This window comes from Synchiropus splendidus, chromosome 6, assembly GCF_027744825.2.
Source record: "Synchiropus splendidus isolate RoL2022-P1 chromosome 6, RoL_Sspl_1.0, whole genome shotgun sequence".
Taxonomy (NCBI): Eukaryota; Metazoa; Chordata; class Actinopteri; order Syngnathiformes; family Callionymidae; genus Synchiropus; species Synchiropus splendidus.
Genome location: NC_071339.1, coordinates 18,257,322 through 18,277,117, shown reverse-complemented (window position 1 = coordinate 18,277,117; position 19,796 = coordinate 18,257,322). Strand labels below are relative to the sequence as shown.

The 19,796-nt window shown below is 48.6% G+C and overlaps 4 protein-coding genes across 6 annotated transcripts; 1 reads left to right on the top strand and 3 right to left on the bottom strand.

The window, feature by feature from the left end:
- The first annotated feature begins 316 nt into the window (after window positions 1-316).
- ddx27 (DEAD (Asp-Glu-Ala-Asp) box polypeptide 27) lies at window positions 317-5,776 on the top strand. Its single transcript, XM_053867133.1, has 21 exons — window positions 317-531; window positions 602-748; window positions 816-875; window positions 1,054-1,213; window positions 1,279-1,331; window positions 1,396-1,482; window positions 1,554-1,659; window positions 1,727-1,900; window positions 1,970-2,120; window positions 2,192-2,291; window positions 3,087-3,228; window positions 3,283-3,436; window positions 3,506-3,587; window positions 4,307-4,484; window positions 4,598-4,704; window positions 4,788-4,881; window positions 5,072-5,166; window positions 5,237-5,360; window positions 5,429-5,525; window positions 5,596-5,652; window positions 5,721-5,776. The coding sequence occupies exons 1-21, from the start codon at window positions 448-450 to the stop codon at window positions 5,734-5,736; spliced, it is 2,268 nt and encodes a 755-aa protein (XP_053723108.1). The 5' UTR covers window positions 317-447; the 3' UTR covers window positions 5,737-5,776.
- LOC128760111 (potassium voltage-gated channel subfamily KQT member 2-like) lies at window positions 5,589-11,934 on the bottom strand. 3 transcript variants are annotated; one of them, XM_053867129.1, is made up of 19 exons: window positions 11,467-11,934; window positions 11,056-11,206; window positions 10,893-10,983; window positions 10,364-10,490; window positions 10,115-10,290; window positions 9,865-9,990; window positions 9,683-9,793; window positions 9,517-9,612; window positions 9,366-9,460; window positions 9,234-9,302; window positions 9,034-9,063; window positions 8,726-8,805; window positions 8,447-8,656; window positions 8,053-8,100; window positions 7,750-7,855; window positions 7,226-7,357; window positions 7,035-7,155; window positions 6,719-6,894; window positions 5,590-6,527 (listed from the first exon to the last, which is right to left on the bottom strand). In XM_053867129.1, exons 1-19 carry the CDS (start codon window positions 11,597-11,599, stop codon window positions 5,936-5,938), a joined length of 2,670 nt encoding a protein of 889 aa, XP_053723104.1. In that variant the 5' UTR covers window positions 11,600-11,934; the 3' UTR covers window positions 5,590-5,935. The 3 variants fall into 3 exon arrangements, with proteins under 3 accessions (XP_053723103.1, XP_053723105.1, XP_053723104.1); XM_053867128.1 differs by having other exon boundaries at window positions 5,589-6,527; window positions 8,447-8,805; XM_053867130.1 differs by lacking the exon at window positions 8,053-8,100 and having other exon boundaries at window positions 5,589-6,527.
- A 109-nt stretch (window positions 11,935-12,043) lies between these two features.
- ctsa (cathepsin A) lies at window positions 12,044-16,037 on the bottom strand. Its single transcript, XM_053867153.1, has 14 exons — window positions 15,964-16,037; window positions 15,261-15,424; window positions 14,990-15,101; window positions 14,868-14,918; window positions 14,704-14,790; window positions 14,479-14,634; window positions 14,222-14,398; window positions 13,711-13,802; window positions 13,058-13,136; window positions 12,846-12,994; window positions 12,703-12,778; window positions 12,552-12,641; window positions 12,378-12,479; window positions 12,044-12,278 (listed from the first exon to the last, which is right to left on the bottom strand). The coding sequence occupies exons 2-14, from the start codon at window positions 15,422-15,424 to the stop codon at window positions 12,195-12,197; spliced, it is 1,419 nt and encodes a 472-aa protein (XP_053723128.1). The 5' UTR covers window positions 15,964-16,037; the 3' UTR covers window positions 12,044-12,194.
- A 1,113-nt stretch (window positions 16,038-17,150) lies between these two features.
- Window positions 17,151-19,256, bottom strand: snrpb (small nuclear ribonucleoprotein polypeptides B and B1). Its single transcript, XM_053867186.1, has 7 exons — window positions 19,143-19,256; window positions 18,168-18,319; window positions 17,982-18,093; window positions 17,760-17,912; window positions 17,559-17,688; window positions 17,360-17,476; window positions 17,151-17,283 (listed from the first exon to the last, which is right to left on the bottom strand). Exons 1-7 carry the CDS (start codon window positions 19,143-19,145, stop codon window positions 17,243-17,245), a joined length of 708 nt encoding a protein of 235 aa, XP_053723161.1. The 5' UTR covers window positions 19,146-19,256; the 3' UTR covers window positions 17,151-17,242.
- Window positions 19,257-19,796: the final 540 nt, after the last annotated feature.

The following is a 19,796-nucleotide window of genomic DNA, read 5'->3' as shown; positions in this document are numbered from 1 at the left end:
ATGATGAAGGTGATACAAGATGAAGAAGGAAGCTGAGACAAGATGAAGGTGAGTTTAAGTCACTTTTGCTGGGAAGATTGTGGGATGGGGACACTAGTTCCAAGAAACTGGATAATTGACAATGTTTGTCCAAGCTTTGCACATTTAACTGTCACTGTCTAATAGTTTTTTCTTTCTTTTTTAATTCCTATATTTTAAAGTATTAAAAAGTAAAATATTATTTTAAAAAATTTACAAAGAGTCGTCTTGTATTTTGAAATATATTTTATGTGTGTGTAGTGTTGCCGCTGAGCCTGTGGGGGGTAGCAGAGCGAGAGCAGAGGTTGGTCTCACAGAAGAAGTAGTGTCGCTTCCTACCGTCTGTTTCCGTCAGCACGTGTTTACCAGTGGGGAAAAACTCTCGGCGGATTTCCTACTTTGTAATTTGCGTCTGCAAATTTCCTCGTCATGTTCGAACATCTCGGTTTGATCGGAACCATCGGAGATGATGAGCAGAGTCCAGACGAGCCGGATTCGCAATCGGATTCAGAGGTATGTTTGGGCTCGTGTTTTATTTCCACGCACGCACACGAAACCTCGCCTATTGTCACCATGACCTCAGGACCAACCCATCATCCTGAACCGCAAAAAGAAGTTGGGGACTCGCGGAGCTGGCGACTTCAACCTGGACTTCCAGTTTGGTGAGCAAGTTCCCGAGGAGAACCAGGACTGGGTCATGGCCGATGTCCTGAAGCAGCTGAAGAAAAAGGTGAGGCAGAACCTTCCGTGTGCGGAGGATCTGACTCTTATTCTTATTTGTACCGTCTTGCTTCCAGAGAAGCCTGACAACCCTCGACCAGAAGATCGAGAAGGTCCGGAAGAAAAGAAAAGCCGAAGTAAGCACAGTATTTCATCTTAAAACCACACGTAATGTTTCGGTGAAGCTACACACTTATTTCCTTGGAAGACATAATGAAGGAGTTGTGTTGGTCTTAATTCAATGTGAAACAAAACCTTAGAAGCCTACTGTTATACTGTCTTGGCCTGAGGTTCTGATCCGTGTTGTGTTATCAGGAGAAAGCCACAGGAGATGCTGGGATAAAGGAGGACGAGACAGCAAGTGGAAGCCAAGATGACGACGACGATGACGATGATGATGATGACGATGACGATGATAATGAGGAGGAAGATGATGAGTTTGACTCTGGCGATGAAAAGATCCTGACAAAGTCCGGTGAGTTCACTGTGCTTCTCACGCCGTAGGTTCCGATGGTTTTAACATCTGTCACTTTCTGACAGACACACTGAGAGAAAAGGGCCGGCGAGGGAGGGGAAAGAAGGCTGCAGAGGAGGTGAGCTGCTGGGAGAGTAGGAGCAACGCAGGGCACGCAATTCACTGCTCTTCTTTATCTTCAGGTCGCAGAGACATTTTCTGGAGATGCGTCTCAGTTTGATGACAAACTGACGTTTGACGACATGAACCTGTCTCGCCCCATCCTGAAGGTACCTGCCTCACGCACAGGATACTGTCCTCAAGTGTCCCTGCCCCACTAACAAGTCATCTGCCTCTGCAGGCCATCACTGCTCTGGGCTTCAAGCAGCCCACTCCGATCCAGAAGGCTTGTGTTCCGGTGGGTCTGCTGGGTCGAGACCTGTGTGCCTGCGCAGCCACAGGAACAGGTTCGTCCCCACGGGCTCTCACGGCCCACATGAGCCATGTTGGTCACCAAACTCATGTCTCCTCCAGGAAAGACCGCCGCCTTCATGCTGCCTGTGTTGGAGCGTTTGGTGTACAAACCGAAGACGTCGCAGGTGACCCGGGTGTTGGTTCTTGTTCCTACCAGAGAGCTGGGGATCCAAGTTCACTCTGTAGCCCGTCAGCTGGCGCAGTTCACCTCCATAACAACCTGTCTGGCTGTCGGTACGACGCTGGCATCCTCATGCCGCCGTCTAACATGAACATCAGCTCACCTCTGTGGTCTTTTGGCAGGCGGTTTGGACCTCAAGTCTCAGGAGGTGGCCTTGAGAGCAGGACCTGATGTTCTCATTGCAACTCCAGGTCGCCTTATTGATCACCTTCACAACACACCGAGCTTTGAACTGACCAACATTGAGATCCTGATCCTGGATGAGGCTGACAGGTACGTGGTTGAGCCCTGCTGACCTTTGGCTTCCTCCTGCTTGACATTCGATGTCACCTTCTCATCTGCAGGATGTTGGATGAATATTTTGAAGAGCAGATGAAGGAGATTATTAGACTATGTTCATACAACCGACAGACCATGTTGTTTTCAGCTACAATGACAGAGGAGGTATGCACCCACACACACTTGTATCTCTGTCCTTCTGAGGACCTCTCAATGCCATAACCCTTCCCCAGTCAACCCTTCCTCAAATTGAAGCTTAAGCTTGGTAGGGCCAGCAAAATGGTCCTAACTAGGTGTGTTGTCCCCAATTTGCTCCACACAATAATAGATAAACCAATCTGACACACATACGCATGCTTGTATTTCTGTCCTTGTGGAGACATTGTGAGGTTTCTTATTGCCATAACAAATGGCTCACCTAAACCAGGACTCTGAACCAAACTGAAACCCAATTCTACCCAGTTGTTTTGAAGTCTTCATCCTCAAATTGAGGCTTAACCTTGTGGTGTCCTGGCAAATGTCCCCACAATGTCATAGGGCCCTCTCAAGGATAGTGTTTTCTCAAGAAGTGGCCCACACAAGTTTTATTTTCAAAGGCAACAGTCTGCAGCGACTGCATGAAAATAAAGGTGCACACTGACCAGGTTCTCTGACCTGGTCTTTGGAATCACTGAACTAGCTAGGAAGGTGCTTGAGAGTGCAGCTGAGCTGCTCCCTTCTGGTCATATTTATTTTACTTTTTATACATTAATATTGCTCTGTATTCATTTATTTTCACGCTAGTTCACGCCTGAAAGATCTATATAATATATAATATGACTGCAATGTGCTCATTCGGGCAGCAGGTGGCAGTAGACCCTGTCTTGCAGGAGACAAAAACAAGGTCAACTCAGAGGATCTGGGTCTAGTGTAGGTGTCCAGTCCCTCATGGTGGATCTCTGATCCGGTCTGTGTCTCCAGGTGAAGGATCTGGCTGCCGTCTCTCTGAAGGAGCCAATCAGAATCTTTGTCAACAGTAACACCGACGTGGCACCGTACCTGCGGCAGGAATTTGTGAGAATCCGAGCCAACAGAGAAGGAGACCGGGAGGCGGTGGTGGCAGGTGAGAGCTTCCTCCGCTCTGCTCTCCGGTGAAGGTTCTGACACCTGCTCTCAGCTTTGCTCACCAGGACCTTCCAGGATCACGTGATGGTGTTCACCCAGACCAGGAAACAAGCTCACAGGCTGCACATCCTGCTGGGACTGATGGGCCTGAAGGTGGGAGAACTGCATGGAGAACTGAGTCAGAACCAGAGACTGGAGAACCTCAGGTGAAGCCTTTGTAGTGGTTGACAGCTTTATGACCTCATGTCCTCATGTCATTGGTGACTGTTCTTCAGACGATTCAAAGATGATGAGATCGACATCCTGGTGGCCACGGATGTAGCAGCTCGTGGGCTGGACATCGATGGCGTGAAGACTGTGAGTGGGTGTTGATGCGTGATGCATTCGTGATGAATAGGGATGGGCGATAACGTATCGTACACAATATAGCGCCAAACACAATCTCCGCAAAGACAATTGTGTATCTCACGATAAATTCGTGATACACTCGCTGCATTGGACCTGCACACGTGAACAAGACAAGACCGCAACGGCGCTAGTCGACTCTGAGTCCCTGGGTCGTCCACATGTCTCTGACATCAGCACATGCAGTTAGGGGCCATCAACAAATTCTAAAGCGAAGAAAGTATTAGTGAAATCTTCAGTGAGGCAATAAAAAACAACCATTTTAGGAGAGAGAATTGTGAAGATGTTTTTCATCACACAAGACAAAGGACTGACCGTTTGTATCATGATTTTGAGAATAGAATTTACAATTACAACATTTATCCCAATAACCTTTTTTGTCCATACCTCCCGTCCCTAGTGATGAATCTGACACTGAGATGTTCCATTATTATCGAGTTATTCCTAGTGGATGTTGACTAGAGTAGAATGGTCATGTGATGGGCTGGATTATATTTTATTGTTCCAGGACTGACTCGTAATTACTGACACATTTTATTTTGCACAAGCCACATGTTTAATGGTCTTTCTGTTGGGGGAGCCAGAGCCCGAGCCAGATGTTTCTGGAACACTCGAGCCTTCTGTCTCACCTGATGCGGTGCTGAATTGAGGAAAACCATTTTCTCTCGCAGGTGATCAACTTCACGATGCCGTCAACAGTGAAACACTACGTCCATCGCGTCGGTCGCACGGCCAGGGCGGGTCGGTCTGGACGCTCCGTGTCTCTGGTGGGTGAGTCGGAGAGGAAGATGTTGAAGGAGGTGGTGAAGTCTGCGAAGAGCAGCGTCAAAGCTCGAGTGCTGCCAGCTGGTACGTATGTGCTTTTGTGTGTGTCTGCACGTCAGGGTGGAGCAGCTGGCTCCTCGCCGGCAGCTGGACGCTGACATGCCGACCTTTGACTCAGCCGACCTTTGTTGTTCCAGAAGTGGTATTGAAGTTTCGAGACTTGATTTCAAAACTGGAGACAGATGTTGAAGCTGTGGTAAAGCTGGAGCGAGAAGAACGAGAGCTGGCTGCTTCTGAGGCCAAGGTACCAAGGTCTCACACTCGCATACCTGTCTCTAATCCCACTGGTTTCCCTCTGTGAACCCGCCCCCTTATGTGCATGTGTAGTTGAGCGTCGCACAAAAGCGCCTGAATGGTACAACCTCATCTGAGTCCCAGAGAGTTTGGTTTCAAACGCAACAGGAACGAAAACAGAGTCGGGGTGAGTTCTGTGCCCACATCTGCCACCACACTCGCACCCACCGAGTTATTCTCCATCTACACAAAGAAACTTCTCTTCCTGGTTTCAAAAAATGAAGTAAAACTCAAAAGAAAGCGTTGAATGGTGTGGATGAACTGGTGCGGACATCCCTGCGTGAACCTCTTACTGTGAATGTGAATGTGTTTTACAGTGTCGAAGGCACTGCAGGAGTTCGACCTAGCTCTCAGGGGAAAGAAGAAGAGAGAGAAGTTTCTTAAAGACGGCAGGAAAAAGAAAGATCTGACTGTAAGTGTATCGGTGGAGCCATCAACAGGAAGCTGTGGGGTCACCAACCAAACTGGTCCTGCGTCAACAGGCAGAGGACCGCGCCCAGTTCGAGATTCTGAAGGCTCAGATGTTTGCAGAGCGAGCCGCTAAGAGAGAGCGACGGGCAAAGAGAGCACGAGTCATGCCAGAGGAGGAGCCAGTTCAGAAGAAAGGTGGGACGTGGTACAAGCCTTCGTAGTCTTCTCAGGCTTCTCTGAAACACAAACATGTCTCCCCGCAGCGAACAAGAAGACAGGAAGCGCAGGACGTGCTAAGTCGTCGTTTGACAAAGAGCTGACCAACACGAGTAAGAAGAACCTGAAGAACTACAGAGCAGGGTGAGACAACCGTCTAACTAGCTGTGGGTGAGTTGTCTCTCTCAAATGACCGTCCCTGTCTCCCCATCAGGCCGTCCTTCATGGACAGGAAGCGTCTGGGACTGGACAGGAAGCGCGGCGGCAGCAGGTATGTTGGCTTGCCAAGGAAGACACAGTTGCTGGTGGACTAACATATCGCCCCCTGGTGTCTTTCAGGTTCAAAAGGAAGTGAAGCAGAATGTCATTGGTCAATAAAGTTGTGTTTGAAATGAGTTTGTGCCGTTTTGTTGCCATATTCAGGAGGAGCACAACATTTCAGGTGTTTATTCAGTTAAAATTACATTCATGCAAATGTTTGTTTTCCTTTCCTGCTTTCTTCCGCTGGTGCAGTATTTTTGTGGTTCTGCTGGTTTTGTTTTTTTCTTTGGACTTCACTTGGTCCAGGCGTGGTCTGACTGTGGTGAGGGGACACACATGTCAGAGTCCGTGTCAGACTCACCCTCCGCAATGTGGGGCTGGACGGTGGAGCAGCGGGCGGCACTTCCCCGTCTTTGCGGGTCTCCCACCGAGGTGGGGGTGGAGTGGAAGCCATTGTTGAAGAAGTCCAGTGTCTCTCTGGACTGTGAGACGGACAGTCCACTGAAGGAGTGCTGGAGCTCCTCATGGTCCACTGAGGGTAATGAGGCTTCACTCTCGTCCTTCACCAGCTCGTACCCAGCTTCCTTCTGCTTCTCCGCTCCTCCACGGTCCACGGCAGTGTGTCGATGAGACCGGTTCCCACCCTGGCGCTCACCCGGCGGGGGTGGCGGAAGGCGAACTAGCGAGCCGTCTCCCACTGGACTTGGAGTGTTGCTATGGTGAGAGCAAGGCAGAGCTTGCTGGGGTGGCTGGGAGCTGATTGGCTGCCATGAGGTGGAGGGAGGACAGCTGGGGACGCTGTAGTTCCTGTGTCCGGTGGAACTGCTGGAGCGGACCATCTTCATCTCCAGACCACTCTTCTCCGTGTGGTCCCCAGGCTGCACTCTGTCAACAACATAGTTTCACTGCAGTTAGATGCTGAGTTGAGTGTTTGATGTTTCATTTAATACCACAGTGAAGCAGTTACAGTGAGACTGCTCAGTCCTACCACACCAGCTAAAACCTCTTCTCTTACTTGTAAAGCAGTTAAAACCTTATAACTGCTTTACAAGTAAGAGAAAAACTCAATAACTTACTGATGGATTTTGTGGCTTGAGTGACTCTTTTCAAGCTGATCCACGGGACTGTGGTAAGGTGGTGCCGGGTCAGGTTCTTTGGTTCCAAAATAAGCGTCAGTCTCGGCCTGAGGAATCCCCATCCTCTGGATGTAGATGTTCACCAGGAAGTCCAGCTTCCTCTCCATGGACAGAACCTGCAGTCATGCCGGATGTGGCGAGGAGCAACACTCAGAAGTAGTGATGGACCGTTGAAGCTTCACCATGTTCAGACCCCACTAAACCATGAATCAGCAGATCACTACTCAGAAGGTCATCAAGTAGCTGTGAAGGCTACCTGTTTCTCCACCTTCCCCAGGCGTCCCATCATGCTCGGGTCCTCTGGAAGCTCCTCGTTCGCTGCTTTGGGACGATCCTTATCTGTGATCGTGATTCCTCTTCCTACAATCTGGTCCACCCTGCAGGGACAACATGGTGGGTCCTTTCGTTCCAGCAAAACCAACCATCAGGAGAGTATGGGGGTCGGACCTGGACTGAAGGTTTTTGATGCGGGCGAGCATGTCCAGATGACCTGCGGAGTACTGCTCTATCACATCCATGACGTCGTACGGACGGAGGCTCTCCTTGAACTTCCTCTTCGATACCATGAACCTCATGATGCTGAGACACATGTCAGGAAAGAACAATGATGAGAAGAAAGGTAGCGACCTTCAAATGGCTCAAAGGCTAGTTTGATCTCAGAGCTGGAATGACGGAGAGGAACCCCCCTGGCGGAACCCCACATGAATAAAATCAGGGACATGACACCACAGAACCAGCAGGAGGCGCCGTGAAGCGGACGGACAGGAAACAAGAGGAAACTGTGACACTAAATCTAACTGCTCTTACCCAACAGGTGATGGTGACCTTTGACCCTGGTGTGAGCAAAAATAAATAAAACAAACACAAATGATGAATAATAAGCTGAAAATGGCTTCATCACAACAACGGTTAAATAAATGGTAAACAAAGCAAATGAACAAACGCTTTTATTGTGAAGGTTGCGTTCCTACCACACAGCTCTGATGGTGACCTTCAACCCCGGCGTCAGATCCTGAGGCACAAACTCGCAGTGGCAGCTTTTGTCGTCGGCCAAGTCTTCACCCGGCAGGCTGGCGTCTGCGGCGGGAAACACAACAGAAAGCATCTCGCTGTGAACGTGACGGAGGAGCCACAGAAACACAAGGGGCGCTTGTATTCTGCAGGAGGAAGTACAGCCATGTGACAAGCACAGCAGCGGTGGCGGCAGCAGGAGCTGCTGCTGCGGCAGCGACAGTGACAGAAGCAGCGACGCGAGTGCATGTGTTCACGCTGACCTGGGGAACCTTTCTGTCTGAAATCTTCATCCTGCATCTCTATCAGCACTAGAAGAAGAGAGGAGAGCGTCATCTTCATCATTCGTCATCATCAAAGGCATCATCATCATCATGTTGGTTGCAGCGGGCCCACTTGGTATCAGTCTATGGAGTAGGAGGTTGTGGGTTGAAATCCCGGTGAGGTCACCAGTGGGTCCATACATTTGGTCTACTAAATGACATGTGTTGAAGAAGATTGTCTTGATCTTCAGTGTATTGCGTCACTATCGGTCTACCGGATCTTCAAGACCTGGAGATCCCTCAGAACACCTGACCAGATGTTGACCCCCTCAACAGCCCCCTGTAGAGGTCCCCGAGCACTGTACATTCAATCTACTTGACAGCGGAAAGATACCTTCGGAGTTCTGTCTGGAGGCAGCCCCCCGGATCCTGAAGGCCTGTCTGGTCCTACTGCGATCTCCAAAGCTCCAGCTCTTCGGAACCTTGCTGGGACTCTCCTCCTGACTGGGCTCGATGCTCGGCGAGCGTCGCACTGCCTGGACCCCACCGGGACCTTGAGGCAATCCAGGACTGACCCCAGGTCCAACAGAAACGCCACTGCTGACTACAGAAGGTGGGACACCAAGGTGGTCATGTTCATCTGCTGGACCAATGAGTAGACAGCCACACTCACCATGTTGAGGGGAGCCTTTTCCTTTAGTGCAGGAGCCCCGCGGGGATGAAAAGACTCGTTCCTTCAGACTGACCTTTTGGCTGAGGAGCAGAGAAACAACCATCTAGAGCAAGGGTGGCCGACTACATTTACTGAGGGGTCACATGACATGCTGTGACTGTGGTGAGGGGCCAAAAGAAAGACGGGACAGGTAAACATGAAAAATATTTTCTTAAGCATCCAGCACAAAACAGAACAAAAATCTATCATTTCAAATTTATATACATTTTATTTAATACTTATTGAAAATGTGTTTCAGGATTACTGACCTTGGAGACGGTTCTGGCTGCACGTCCTTCCTGCAGGCGGACAAAGAGACGACAAATCAAGAGTTCTGAAGTCACCAAATGTTCATAAACCCTTCGACAACACCTCTGGATTTGATATTTCAAATGACTATAAGTCCTTCCTGTTTAGAAAACACCATCAGAATGCAGGAACACAGAGACACACAGACAGAGACACTCACCTGAACGAGAGTCCGGACTTGTTCTTGAGGTTCCTCAGAAGGTCCAGCTGGTTGAGAGGAGGTATTAACCTGCATAGAAGAGACGATTGAAACAAGGACTAGGAGGTGTTGATGCTGTGAGGGCTCACACACCTGTACATCGGGGCAGACACTGTCCTCTCGTAATAGTCCCAGGTGGAGGTGAGATCGCTGCGACTCAGGTTGGTGGCGTAGACGCGCCAGGCTGCCTGTAAGGTCAGATTGTTAGTGGACAGAGATATGTCCAGATGCAGGAGCTGCACACCTGGATAAGTCCAGCAGCGGGGTTCCGTCTCTTCTCAAAGTGTTTCTGTCGGTGCTGCTCCTGGACCTTCAAGGCAAAACCAGATCCCAGGATCCCCTGAAGACATAGAGAAGAAACAGATGAAGCAGGCGATGAGATTCATCTGATGGTTGAGGACAAAACTCACAGCCGGGAGGGCGAAGAAGGAAACTCCTATGAGAGTGAAGGTCGCAGCCAGGAGTCGACCGTTCCATGTAATCGGGAACTTATCTCCGTATCCGATCGTGGTGAGGGTGATCTGTCACACACACAGGTACAGTTGAAGGGCACAACATGAACTGTGGCTTCAAGTCTGAGTGTGTGACATACCAGTCCCCACCACAAGGCGTCAGCATAGGTCTCAAACTGGTCATTGTCCTCCTTCTCTGCCAGGTAGACCAAGAAACTGGCCAGAATCAAACACAGGAAACCAATGTACCAGGCAGTGATCAGCTCCTGGAAGCAGCGAGACAACAGGCCAAAGCAGTTACACAACTGTCAGCGTGACTTATTTTGGAGTGAGAATGAGGAAACAAACGTGAGGCACATAAAGAGGAGCAGGCGCATGAGAGATGCTGACCTTGCTGTGGGCGTACACCACAGACCCCAGCAGCTTCCAGGTCCCTCCCCGTCGGTCCATCCTGATCATACGGAGAATCTGCAGGAACCGAAGCGAACGGATGGCGGAGGTGGCGAAGACGTTTCCCTGAGTCCCGGCAGCCAGCACGGAGATGGAGGCGATGAGAACCATGATGTCTGAGGACAACGAGGAGACACAGGTGAGTGGGCGTGGCCACACGGGCTGCAGGGTGGAGAGTCCCGCACTAACCGATGACACAGAAGGGTTTCCTGGCAAACTTGAGTCGTCCTCGCCAACCTCTGTACCTACAGCAGCAGCCCGCAGCCCAGATCCGAACCATGTACTCTACCCCGAACACCACAATGGTGACCACTTCCTGTCAAGGAAAATAAGTGTATAAATCCAGAAAAGAAACAGTCTTGCAAAACTTTTTTCTCTGTTCAGCTTCCTACTGGACCAGAACCTGGACTCAAGGCAACTACAGACGACAACACATCACCCCAGCACACCACCTCCTCTGTCGATTGTTTAACACCATCTTAAGAGAAACAAGAGTTTTCATCTTCATTATCTTGATGCGAATATATATAAAATATACAAAAATAAATGCATAAATAAATATTTAACATATATAAATACATAAATAGATATTTTATTCAACGTCTATTTGCATGTGACTTTATTTTGTCTTTCCTCTCTTCATAGCTGCTGTGCATCATGAACATGTCGGTTCTACTTTTGCAGATTGATGTTTCACCAATAAATGTGAGCACAGTACCAGGATGTAGAGAGCATCCTCTGAATTCTTCTCGTACTCTTTGATGGTGGAGAACACGGACAGAACCAGGCAGGAGAAGACCAGTAGAAACCTGGAACACAAGCGTGTCATCGGGGCGCTCAGTGACCTCATGTTGAAGCACAGGTGAGGAGAGCGCACTCACACGTAGGCGTGGTAGATGAAGGCCCATCCTCGAGGTCTCTCGAGGACGTTGTACAGGAAGTTCTGCAGCCGTCGGTAGAAAGCGTTTCTCTTCGGAGGCCTCTTCCCGCTGGAGACGCTGTTGCGTTGACGACGAGGACCCTCATCCCCGCCTACACACGGACGCACGCAGTCAGCAGTTGCCATGGTGAGGGCAATAGAATGGGGTGTTCCGGATTGGGAAATGGATTTGGACCCGAGTTGGGCAGGTGGACCGGGGTGATGCACGGTTCACGGTCACGCACGCGCCCGTGCATCACCTGGCCTCCCAAACCAGCCGCTGTTTTATTAGTTAAAAAAGCGTCACTAATCATTTGTCAACGACAGAAACGCAAGTTTCTTCTGAACGCTTCACATCGAAGCTGATCTTTACCGGCTATGAGGAGAGCTCCGTCCCGGCTGGACTCCGTCCCTCCGGCCTCCAGACCCACAAATCCGACCTTCAGCTTCTTAGGGTCCGTCTGCTCACCGGGGAAGACCCCGCCGTTCCGGGACTTCTGCACCATAAGGACGCGACCTGTTCGTGGAGTGACGAAGACGCGGGTCCGGAGACCAACCGGGCCACGGACTGCAGACAGGACCGAGAGGAGGAGAGCAGGGACCAGGTCTCTCCAAGATGCTGATCAGCAGATTGTTGATGTTCTCCACCTCGAATATTTCCGGTCAGGCAGCATCACGTGACGCACCAGATGAAAAATGATGCCAGCGTCTTCCGCGGGTTCTGGTGCTTTATGAACGGGACAAGGTTGTTCGATCGATGCCGAGAGAGCAAAAAACGTTTCCGTCAGATCAAGACGCTGACGTCTCAGCTCTCACGGGAGCAAAGCTATTTCATGGTTGGTGTTTGTCTTCGATAAATGCACCACCCATGACGTAATTTCCTGTTGACGTTTGCATCCATCGCAGCTATCCATCAGTTGCCAGAAACAAGACATGATGCTCTTTCTCAGTTCAACAATTTGTTGTTTTTTTAATTTTATTTAAAACTAAGCATTAAATCAATGCTCGTTTCCATGACAACCGGGAGACATCAGTGCACAAGATCAGATGAGGATGACAAGAGAGACATGGAGAGGTCAGAGGGTGAAGGTCAGCTGAGGGTCAGAATGGTTGCTTCTGGATGAATCTAGAAAACATTGCAAAGGCAGCGACTGGTCGATCTGTGGGAACCATGTGACCCGAACCCTACAGAGGGACAGAAGTCAAAGGTCAGGACAACATGATGACCATACAGGATCCAGGGGTGCTATCAACTAGAGATAGCTGAGGTGAACAGGACTTTACCCGCACGGTGAGAAAGGCAAGGCTGTCAAACTCTTTGACAAAACCGCCAACCTGTCGACCATCCAGGTCCTCATACAGCCATGGGCGGCGCAGGACCACCACCTGATGCCCACACACACGCACACATTAGCACGCGCAGGGATGGTCGGAGACGTTGTCACGCTGCTGGCTCACCTGCTGCTGCAGAGACTCCACGAACCACTCATCCCCCATGAAGTTACAAGCCATGTCCACATCACCATTATACAGCAGAACACGGTACCTCTGCAAGACAAAACACACATCAGACACTGGACACACACACTGAGCTCAGGTCCAGACTTACCAGCGCAGACAGAATTTTTAGGTACTGTTTCCTGACATCCATGAACAGACGGTTGTAGTTCAGATTGACCTCGGCGCTAGAGCACAAGGAGAGTCCAGGGTTCAGTGGCCTTCTTGTGCCGCTGGTTCTGTGGGCTCTCTCACCTGCAGATGGTCCACACCGCCGACTTGGACTTAATGTGGAGAGCAGCTCTGACTTGCGGGTCGTTCAGGTAGAGCGAGGACGGGGTCGAGTTGGTGCAGGGGGGGTCAAGAGTCAAGAGAAAACGGCCAGATGCCAGACCCCGCAATTTCTAAACAGACAGTGAAACATGTAGATGTTGTGTTCTCAACGGCAGAGTCTCCTGTGCACACACCTGGTGTCTCTGCCGAGTCCTATGGTGGTGGATGAAGGTGTTCCCGAGGTCTCGGATCACCAGCTGGCCTTTCTCCACACTACACCACAAACAGGAAGGGAAAGGACACCTTTGAACATGAAAGCATTTACCTGGGATTCCAGATCTGTAGCACTGTAGGAACCGTTCTGCCTTGTAGTGCACTTTTGCACAGACATTAGTGGGAGGACAAGAAAGAGTCACTCACAGAGTGACTGTGCATTCAATGCTAGTTAAATAAATGCAAACATATGTCTGTGATGTCAGCTAATCTACATTTATTCTGATTTACCTCAGACCCACAATACATTATTTACGTTTCCATTCATAGACTCTAGGCTTGCTACATCTCAGAGAGTCTATGGGTGCAAGATAAACTGTAAATATGCAGATTATTATTCACGTTTTATTGAATTAGATCAATTAGGATTTGTATTTAATTGTACACATAAATTGTTCCAATTTATTTCTCTTTTTCTTGTATATCATTATTTTGTCACGCAGGAATGTTTGTTTTCTTTCTGAAACTAAATCAATACCTAAATCAGTCACCGCATGTCACCTGTCAATGCAGACAGAACCGTTTCTGCTGACAAAGCAAACATGCACAGCTCTGGTAATGAGTCACAGATTACCTAATTCTCTCCTTGACTCCACCAGGACAGGGAGCGTAGAGGTTGTACATGTTCAGTCCAGAGCTGTAGACAATGTCCTCCACTTGAGAGACCTGCAGGAGAGGAACACATGATGCTCACGTTTGCTGACTAATGAGAACAGTTGTTGTGTCCACATAGTTACATCAGTTGAACCGCAACCCCAGTTCATCCCATAACAGGGGTTGGGGGTCTTACATACCACCGCAGGAAGCCCTGTCACTTCCTAAAGTTCCTCCACACCCTCTCAACAAAGTTGCCTCCATCCCTGACAATTGGACAGCTCAGGAACTTGCGACTTAACTTTGCATTGCCATGCTGTTTTTCAGCTCAGGAACCTCCTGATGTGATTGAACACTCACGCTCTTCAAAGACCTACAGTCTTTCAAAGATGAAACTGAATACATAACCATCAGTCTCCTGCAACTTCATAATTTTCTAACATTTTTTTTAACATATTCTTGCATTGTGCAGTCAGACTGGGCGGGCTTACGCTGGCAGAGCAGTTTGGGTTCTGGTTGTTGTAGAAGTCGCACTGCTTGCTGTCGCAGCAAAAGTGGTTGAGCTGTTGCCACAGGGTCCGGCCCAGAAGACCATGGTAATATGCGAAGAAGACCAAAGAGTTATCGTTCATCTCATAGCTGGACATCCCATTTCCCACAGCGATACCCTGCAAGAGAGATCCCAAGCCAATAATGAGTCCAAACAGTACCATTAAACATCAAAGTGTACAGCGGTTCTGGTTCAGACCTGCAGGTTGATGGTGGCATCTTCCATCACCCGCTCAGCCAGAGTTGGGATGTAAATTCCTCCGTAACTTTCACCCATGAGGAAAAGCTGGTTGGTCTTGTATTCTGGGAACAGTCTGAAGAACTCCTTCAGTGCCAGGTAATTGTTCATGGAAACCTGCAGTCAAAAGGTTCACCTGGCATCAGAAGAGCAATCGGGAAGCGCCAGGAAAGACCCAGTTTTTACCTCTGTATCATTGGTTCTGTAGTCTTGATCATCAGAATATGAGAAGCCAACTCCAGCGGGAGACTCCAAGTACAACACATTTGCCACCTCAAGAGAGAGAGAGAGAACCTTTCAGTTGACAGGAACCCCCTGGCCCAATTACCCAACACCAGTCACTGGCGCACCATGTTCCAGGAGTACGGATTATAGCTCAGTGTGATGCCATCATCTTGGATCTGAAACACAGACATGGTGGTGACCAACTGAAACTCTGTATGCGAGACCGGCCAGGTGAGCAGTCCCCTACCAGAAAGGGTCCATGTTCTGTCAGCAATCCGTCCAGAGAACTGCAGCCCGGACCCCCATTCAGCCATAAAACCACCGGGTCTGATGACGGCTGCTTTTGGGACTCAACAAACCTACAGAACCACAGACCCAATGACACCAAGACCCAGTAGGGACACGTGTGTGTGTGTGTGTGTGTGTGTGTGTGTGTGTGTGTGTGTGTGTGTGTGTGTGTGTGTGTGTGTGTGTGTGTGTGTGTGTGTGTGTGTGTGTGTGTGTGTGTGTCTACTGACCAGTAGAACAGGTGCTTCCCCGTCGGCAGATTCAAGTATCCAGAATAATGCTTGAAGCTGGGCTGTTTCTTTAAGCCCGGCAGGTATGTCACCTCATCGGCCGCAGGTGCCGCCTCGCCCACCAACAGAATGGGGAGGAAAGAAGCCAGCCACAGTAGCTGCATCTGTCCCCAAACAGGAAGTGACGTCACGTTACGAGCATTAAAACCTTTGTTATGCCAGGTGAGAATTCAACATGGCAGTCTTCTTTGTTGTTGTGTTGCACGATTTGATGGAGAAAGAGCATAACATCGCACCAGATCCCATTTGCGTGGTCTTTCACCGGTCGTTAACCGGGAATGGAACAGCAGAACAGAGGTGTCGACCGTCCGAAGTAACGTCTACGACTCATTCAGAATGCGCAAACACAACGTTTAGTGAACTGATAACTGTTCGTTACTGTTTCATTGTTTAAAAAAGTGTCTCCCGAGAGACGCCACAAGCTTTCTCAAATGGTTTCTCTGTCGATTCACAACGACGCGATTCTGTTGTTTTTCTTTTGTGGTTTGAGTTATTGTTTAACTCTGCCTTGTCTATTTCGTATTTAGCATGGAATAAACATTACTGGTCCTTTCGCCAAAGTGACACATTAAGACAAAGGAAAAACACTCGAAAAATAAATAATCTGCTTTAAACCAAAACAAGTTTCAAGAAAACAACTCACCTTCTCGCTTCACTTCCGGCTTTGAAGCGCCGTTTCCTTGTGTGACTTTAAAAAGCTAGGGTCACGTGACCAATAGATCAGGTGACGGTGAAAAGAAACAATGTCACGTGACTTGCCCGGGACGTGGACCAGGAAAGGCTTACTATGAAACCTTAGCATAGGAATTAGGGCACCGCGTGTGGATTTATATTTACTGGAGGAATAGGGGGGAAAGTTAAAAAAAATACAACGAGAGCTTGTGCTGGGGGCGTTGATCATGATCTGCCAACCAATCGAACGCTTGAAGCGATAGTCCAACCACAGACAGAATGTTCCGATTGGGTCTTCGACCAGCCCCCTCGGCCGACAGCGCAAGCGTCGGTGAGGTGGACGTTAAACGGCCTTTATTCCTCCCACAGGTTTCAAAAACATGCTTTCTATGTTGTATATTTTTTCTGCTTTCTTTATGTGGCCATTTCTCGGACTCGGGCTCTGTATATCACGTTTACTATGTCATTGTTCTGTATTATTGTAAAGTGTATATTTGAGGTCTGTTTATTGAATTGTAAATTGCTGATACAAAAATGTAATAAAATGGAAGTTAAAAAACATGCTTTCTGAATGTCCCAGAATGCACATACCAGTTTAACATATTAATAGTCATGATAATGACTTTTTATTCCAATATTTATTCCAGTCCAGTGAGACAGGCTAAATGAGCAACGTGGCTCGTTGATGACCGCAAAGACCATTACCACAATAACAAATACTCAATACCCTCAGTGTAATAATCACAATGAACATGAAGGGAAATGATTTAAAAATAACTCACAGTGCAGGACAACTGTCAGGCAGTCAGACCGCTGCACTGCTGAAGGGACATTTTGTCTGGCCAGTGGCACCAACAGCAGCCTTTGACATCCCTTTTTTTTTCAGGCATCAGAATAACTTGCTGACAACAGAAAATCAATTTGGAAAAGGCAAAGACCAGACCCTCATCTTCTGCAGCACCACAGCATGCCATGAGGCTGACCTGATGCCTGCATTTCAATCCCTCTTCATACAGCCTGCAGGTTCATTGTACCTTAACCAGTAATCCAGTCCCAGCACAGCCCTCTATTCACCTGTTCACTACATGGATCATTTAGCTCTTACCTCCACCATTTTGAGCACCCAGCAACTCTGACTCAAAGAATTAGTACACAAAGTACACAGTTGAACTGAAAAGTCCGAGGACACTTTATTACAAAAAGAACGTTAAAAAATAAAATACAGCAGCTGGTCACTGAAGGGTGGAGTTTCAAGGACGCGGCGGCGGTCTCAACCCCGGGGGAGGAGGTCCTGCACCAGTGAACAACAAGAGGGTGAGGGATTCACACATAAGAGGACAGTCGACCTTCCATGACCACAATCTTACCGGGAGGTGGTGGCCGCATGCCTGGGGGTGGCATACCCATGGGAGCTCCTCTGCCTGGTGGCATTCCCATGGGTGGACCCAAAGGGGGACGCATTCCTGGTGGCGGACCCATCATGCCTGTAGACAGGAGGGAGCGGTTGATCATCCATTGGTCCCAGGATAAATGTACACCAGGTCAGCTATACTGTAAGTCTCTCACCAGGGGGTGGGGCTCCCCTTCCCATTGGGGGCGGGGCTCCACGTCCTGGTGGGTATTGCGTCGGAGGCCCTGCAATGCTGGCACCAGCAGCAGCTGCAGCAACCGTCCCTCTGCCTTGTGGGGTCATCACCTGGGGACCACACTCACTGTCAGCACATGACAAAGACAGCCCCACACACCCCCACATCTCTAACCAGTTACCTGCTGTGAGGGACCACCAACCCCTCTAACAGGCCCTGCAAGGCCAGCGGGTGCCTGTGGCATGGGGGCTCCAGTGGGTACCCCTCGTCCTGCTGCCCGACCAACACCTGGTCCTCCAGCCACACCGGCAAGTGGGACCCGTGCAATTCCAGTCTGAGGAGAGGAAGACGGCAAGACGTCAAAAGCCAGGATGAGCAACCAAAATCTCTAGATGTAACTCACATCTTTAGGTGGGGGCCCCTCCACTGTCATGGACACCAGGTACTCTCCTCTCAAGAGGACCAGACCCAGGACTCTCTTCTCCTCCCGCTCAGGCTGCTTCGAATTCTTAGGCCTGTGGGAATCACACTTAAATACTACTCCTGTACCACAACATTGTGTTACTGCGAGACTGTGCAGGTGTCTTACTTGATCTTCCTGAACTCATCACAGTCGCACAAGATCAGGTTCATGTGTTTGTCAAAAGCTTTGAAGGTTCCAATGAAAACCCGTCCGTCCTGCAGGATGCACCTCATCCTGAAATCCAGATGCTGCAGCATCTTGCTGCTCTTGCCAACCGTCTGTCCACCAACACAGCATTGATGGGATTAGGGAAAAAAAATGCATTTAGTCTGAGATCATCTACTTCATTTCCTCCTTTCTGTAACTTGCTGAGAACAGTTTTACAACTGTTTCAGCTGAATACGACCACATTTGGAGACATGTTTCACCAATATTTAGTCTATGCAGCACAATGTGCAGCACCATCAGAATAAAACAAAAAAAGTTATCAAAGGTAACTTCAGTATGAATACCTGCAACGCCCCCTTGAATGGGGCACAGCCCACCTTCTCTATGGGGCCACGTTCCCAGCGTTAAAATCAAATTTAAAAAAACTGTGGTCTCATTCAGGTTAACTGGAGCTGGATCTCCACATTGAGGACCAGGGTGTTGTATCTCGGTTCTTATGTCGGGTTACTCTAGTTATAAGGTACACTGCTGTTACAGCCATGACATTGGTAGTGAAAGTTACTGGCTTAACAAAGACTCACTTGCTGAAAGAAACGGAGGGCAAATAAAAACAACAAATCATTTGCAAATTGTTATCCTTGCTTGCTTTAAACGGCTTTGTTGGGGCCGCTTTAATACAGTCTAATAGACGGTAGATATAATACTTCCCACACAAAATGCAGTAAGTGTTGTAGAAAGTTTTGAAGCGCTGAGCAACTTAAGATGTGCAAAGCGATAAAGCGAACAAGCGCCGGTTACACCGGGAATGGCTACCGAGGCTAACAGCTAGCGCTGTTTTGTTCAATATCCTCATTCAATTCCACTTCATCCGCCAGAAATTCTAAGCGCCAGCTGAAGAAATTATCGTTCCGTACCATAGCTAAAAACACTCACCATGTTTGCGGTTCCGATGGATCCGATGTTAGTCGGATACGTTCAACAAACGAAAAATTAAAGCCGCGGAAGCCCGCCAGACCTTTCTTTATGACTGCTACACAGGATGTGACGTACCCGGAAAACCTCATCAATTGGACACGCGTTTCAGCTGTTGCCCCTGGTGGACAGAAGGACTCAGATTTTATTTTAAACGACAACGTCCAACACGGACAAGCGTAAATAAAAATGGGTTTCATTTTTGTTATCTGTTTTAGCATACATGATAGGTGAGAAATTAACATCTTGAACACAATAAACAGAATAAATGATAATAAACTGTCTCCAGCCAGTGTATAAAAATAAACTATAAAAGAATTGTTTATGTGTATATTTGACCTTTAAGGGAGGTTATTTGGGACGCTGTTCTTATTTACAGTGACTATATGTTGTATCAATTTGGCAAGTGAATTTCTATAATGACACAACATTGGGCGCAAACAAAAAGAAATGTCGAGCTATTAAATGGTTCATGTCGGAGGTTTAGTTTCATCGAACTAATAATGGCGGTTTAAACTAATTTACTGAAGTCAAGTCATGATAAGTTAGTTTATTATCATCACATCTGAAGTACACTTCTGTTGTGTTTTTCTCAAGAGTGGTTGCCTTCATTTC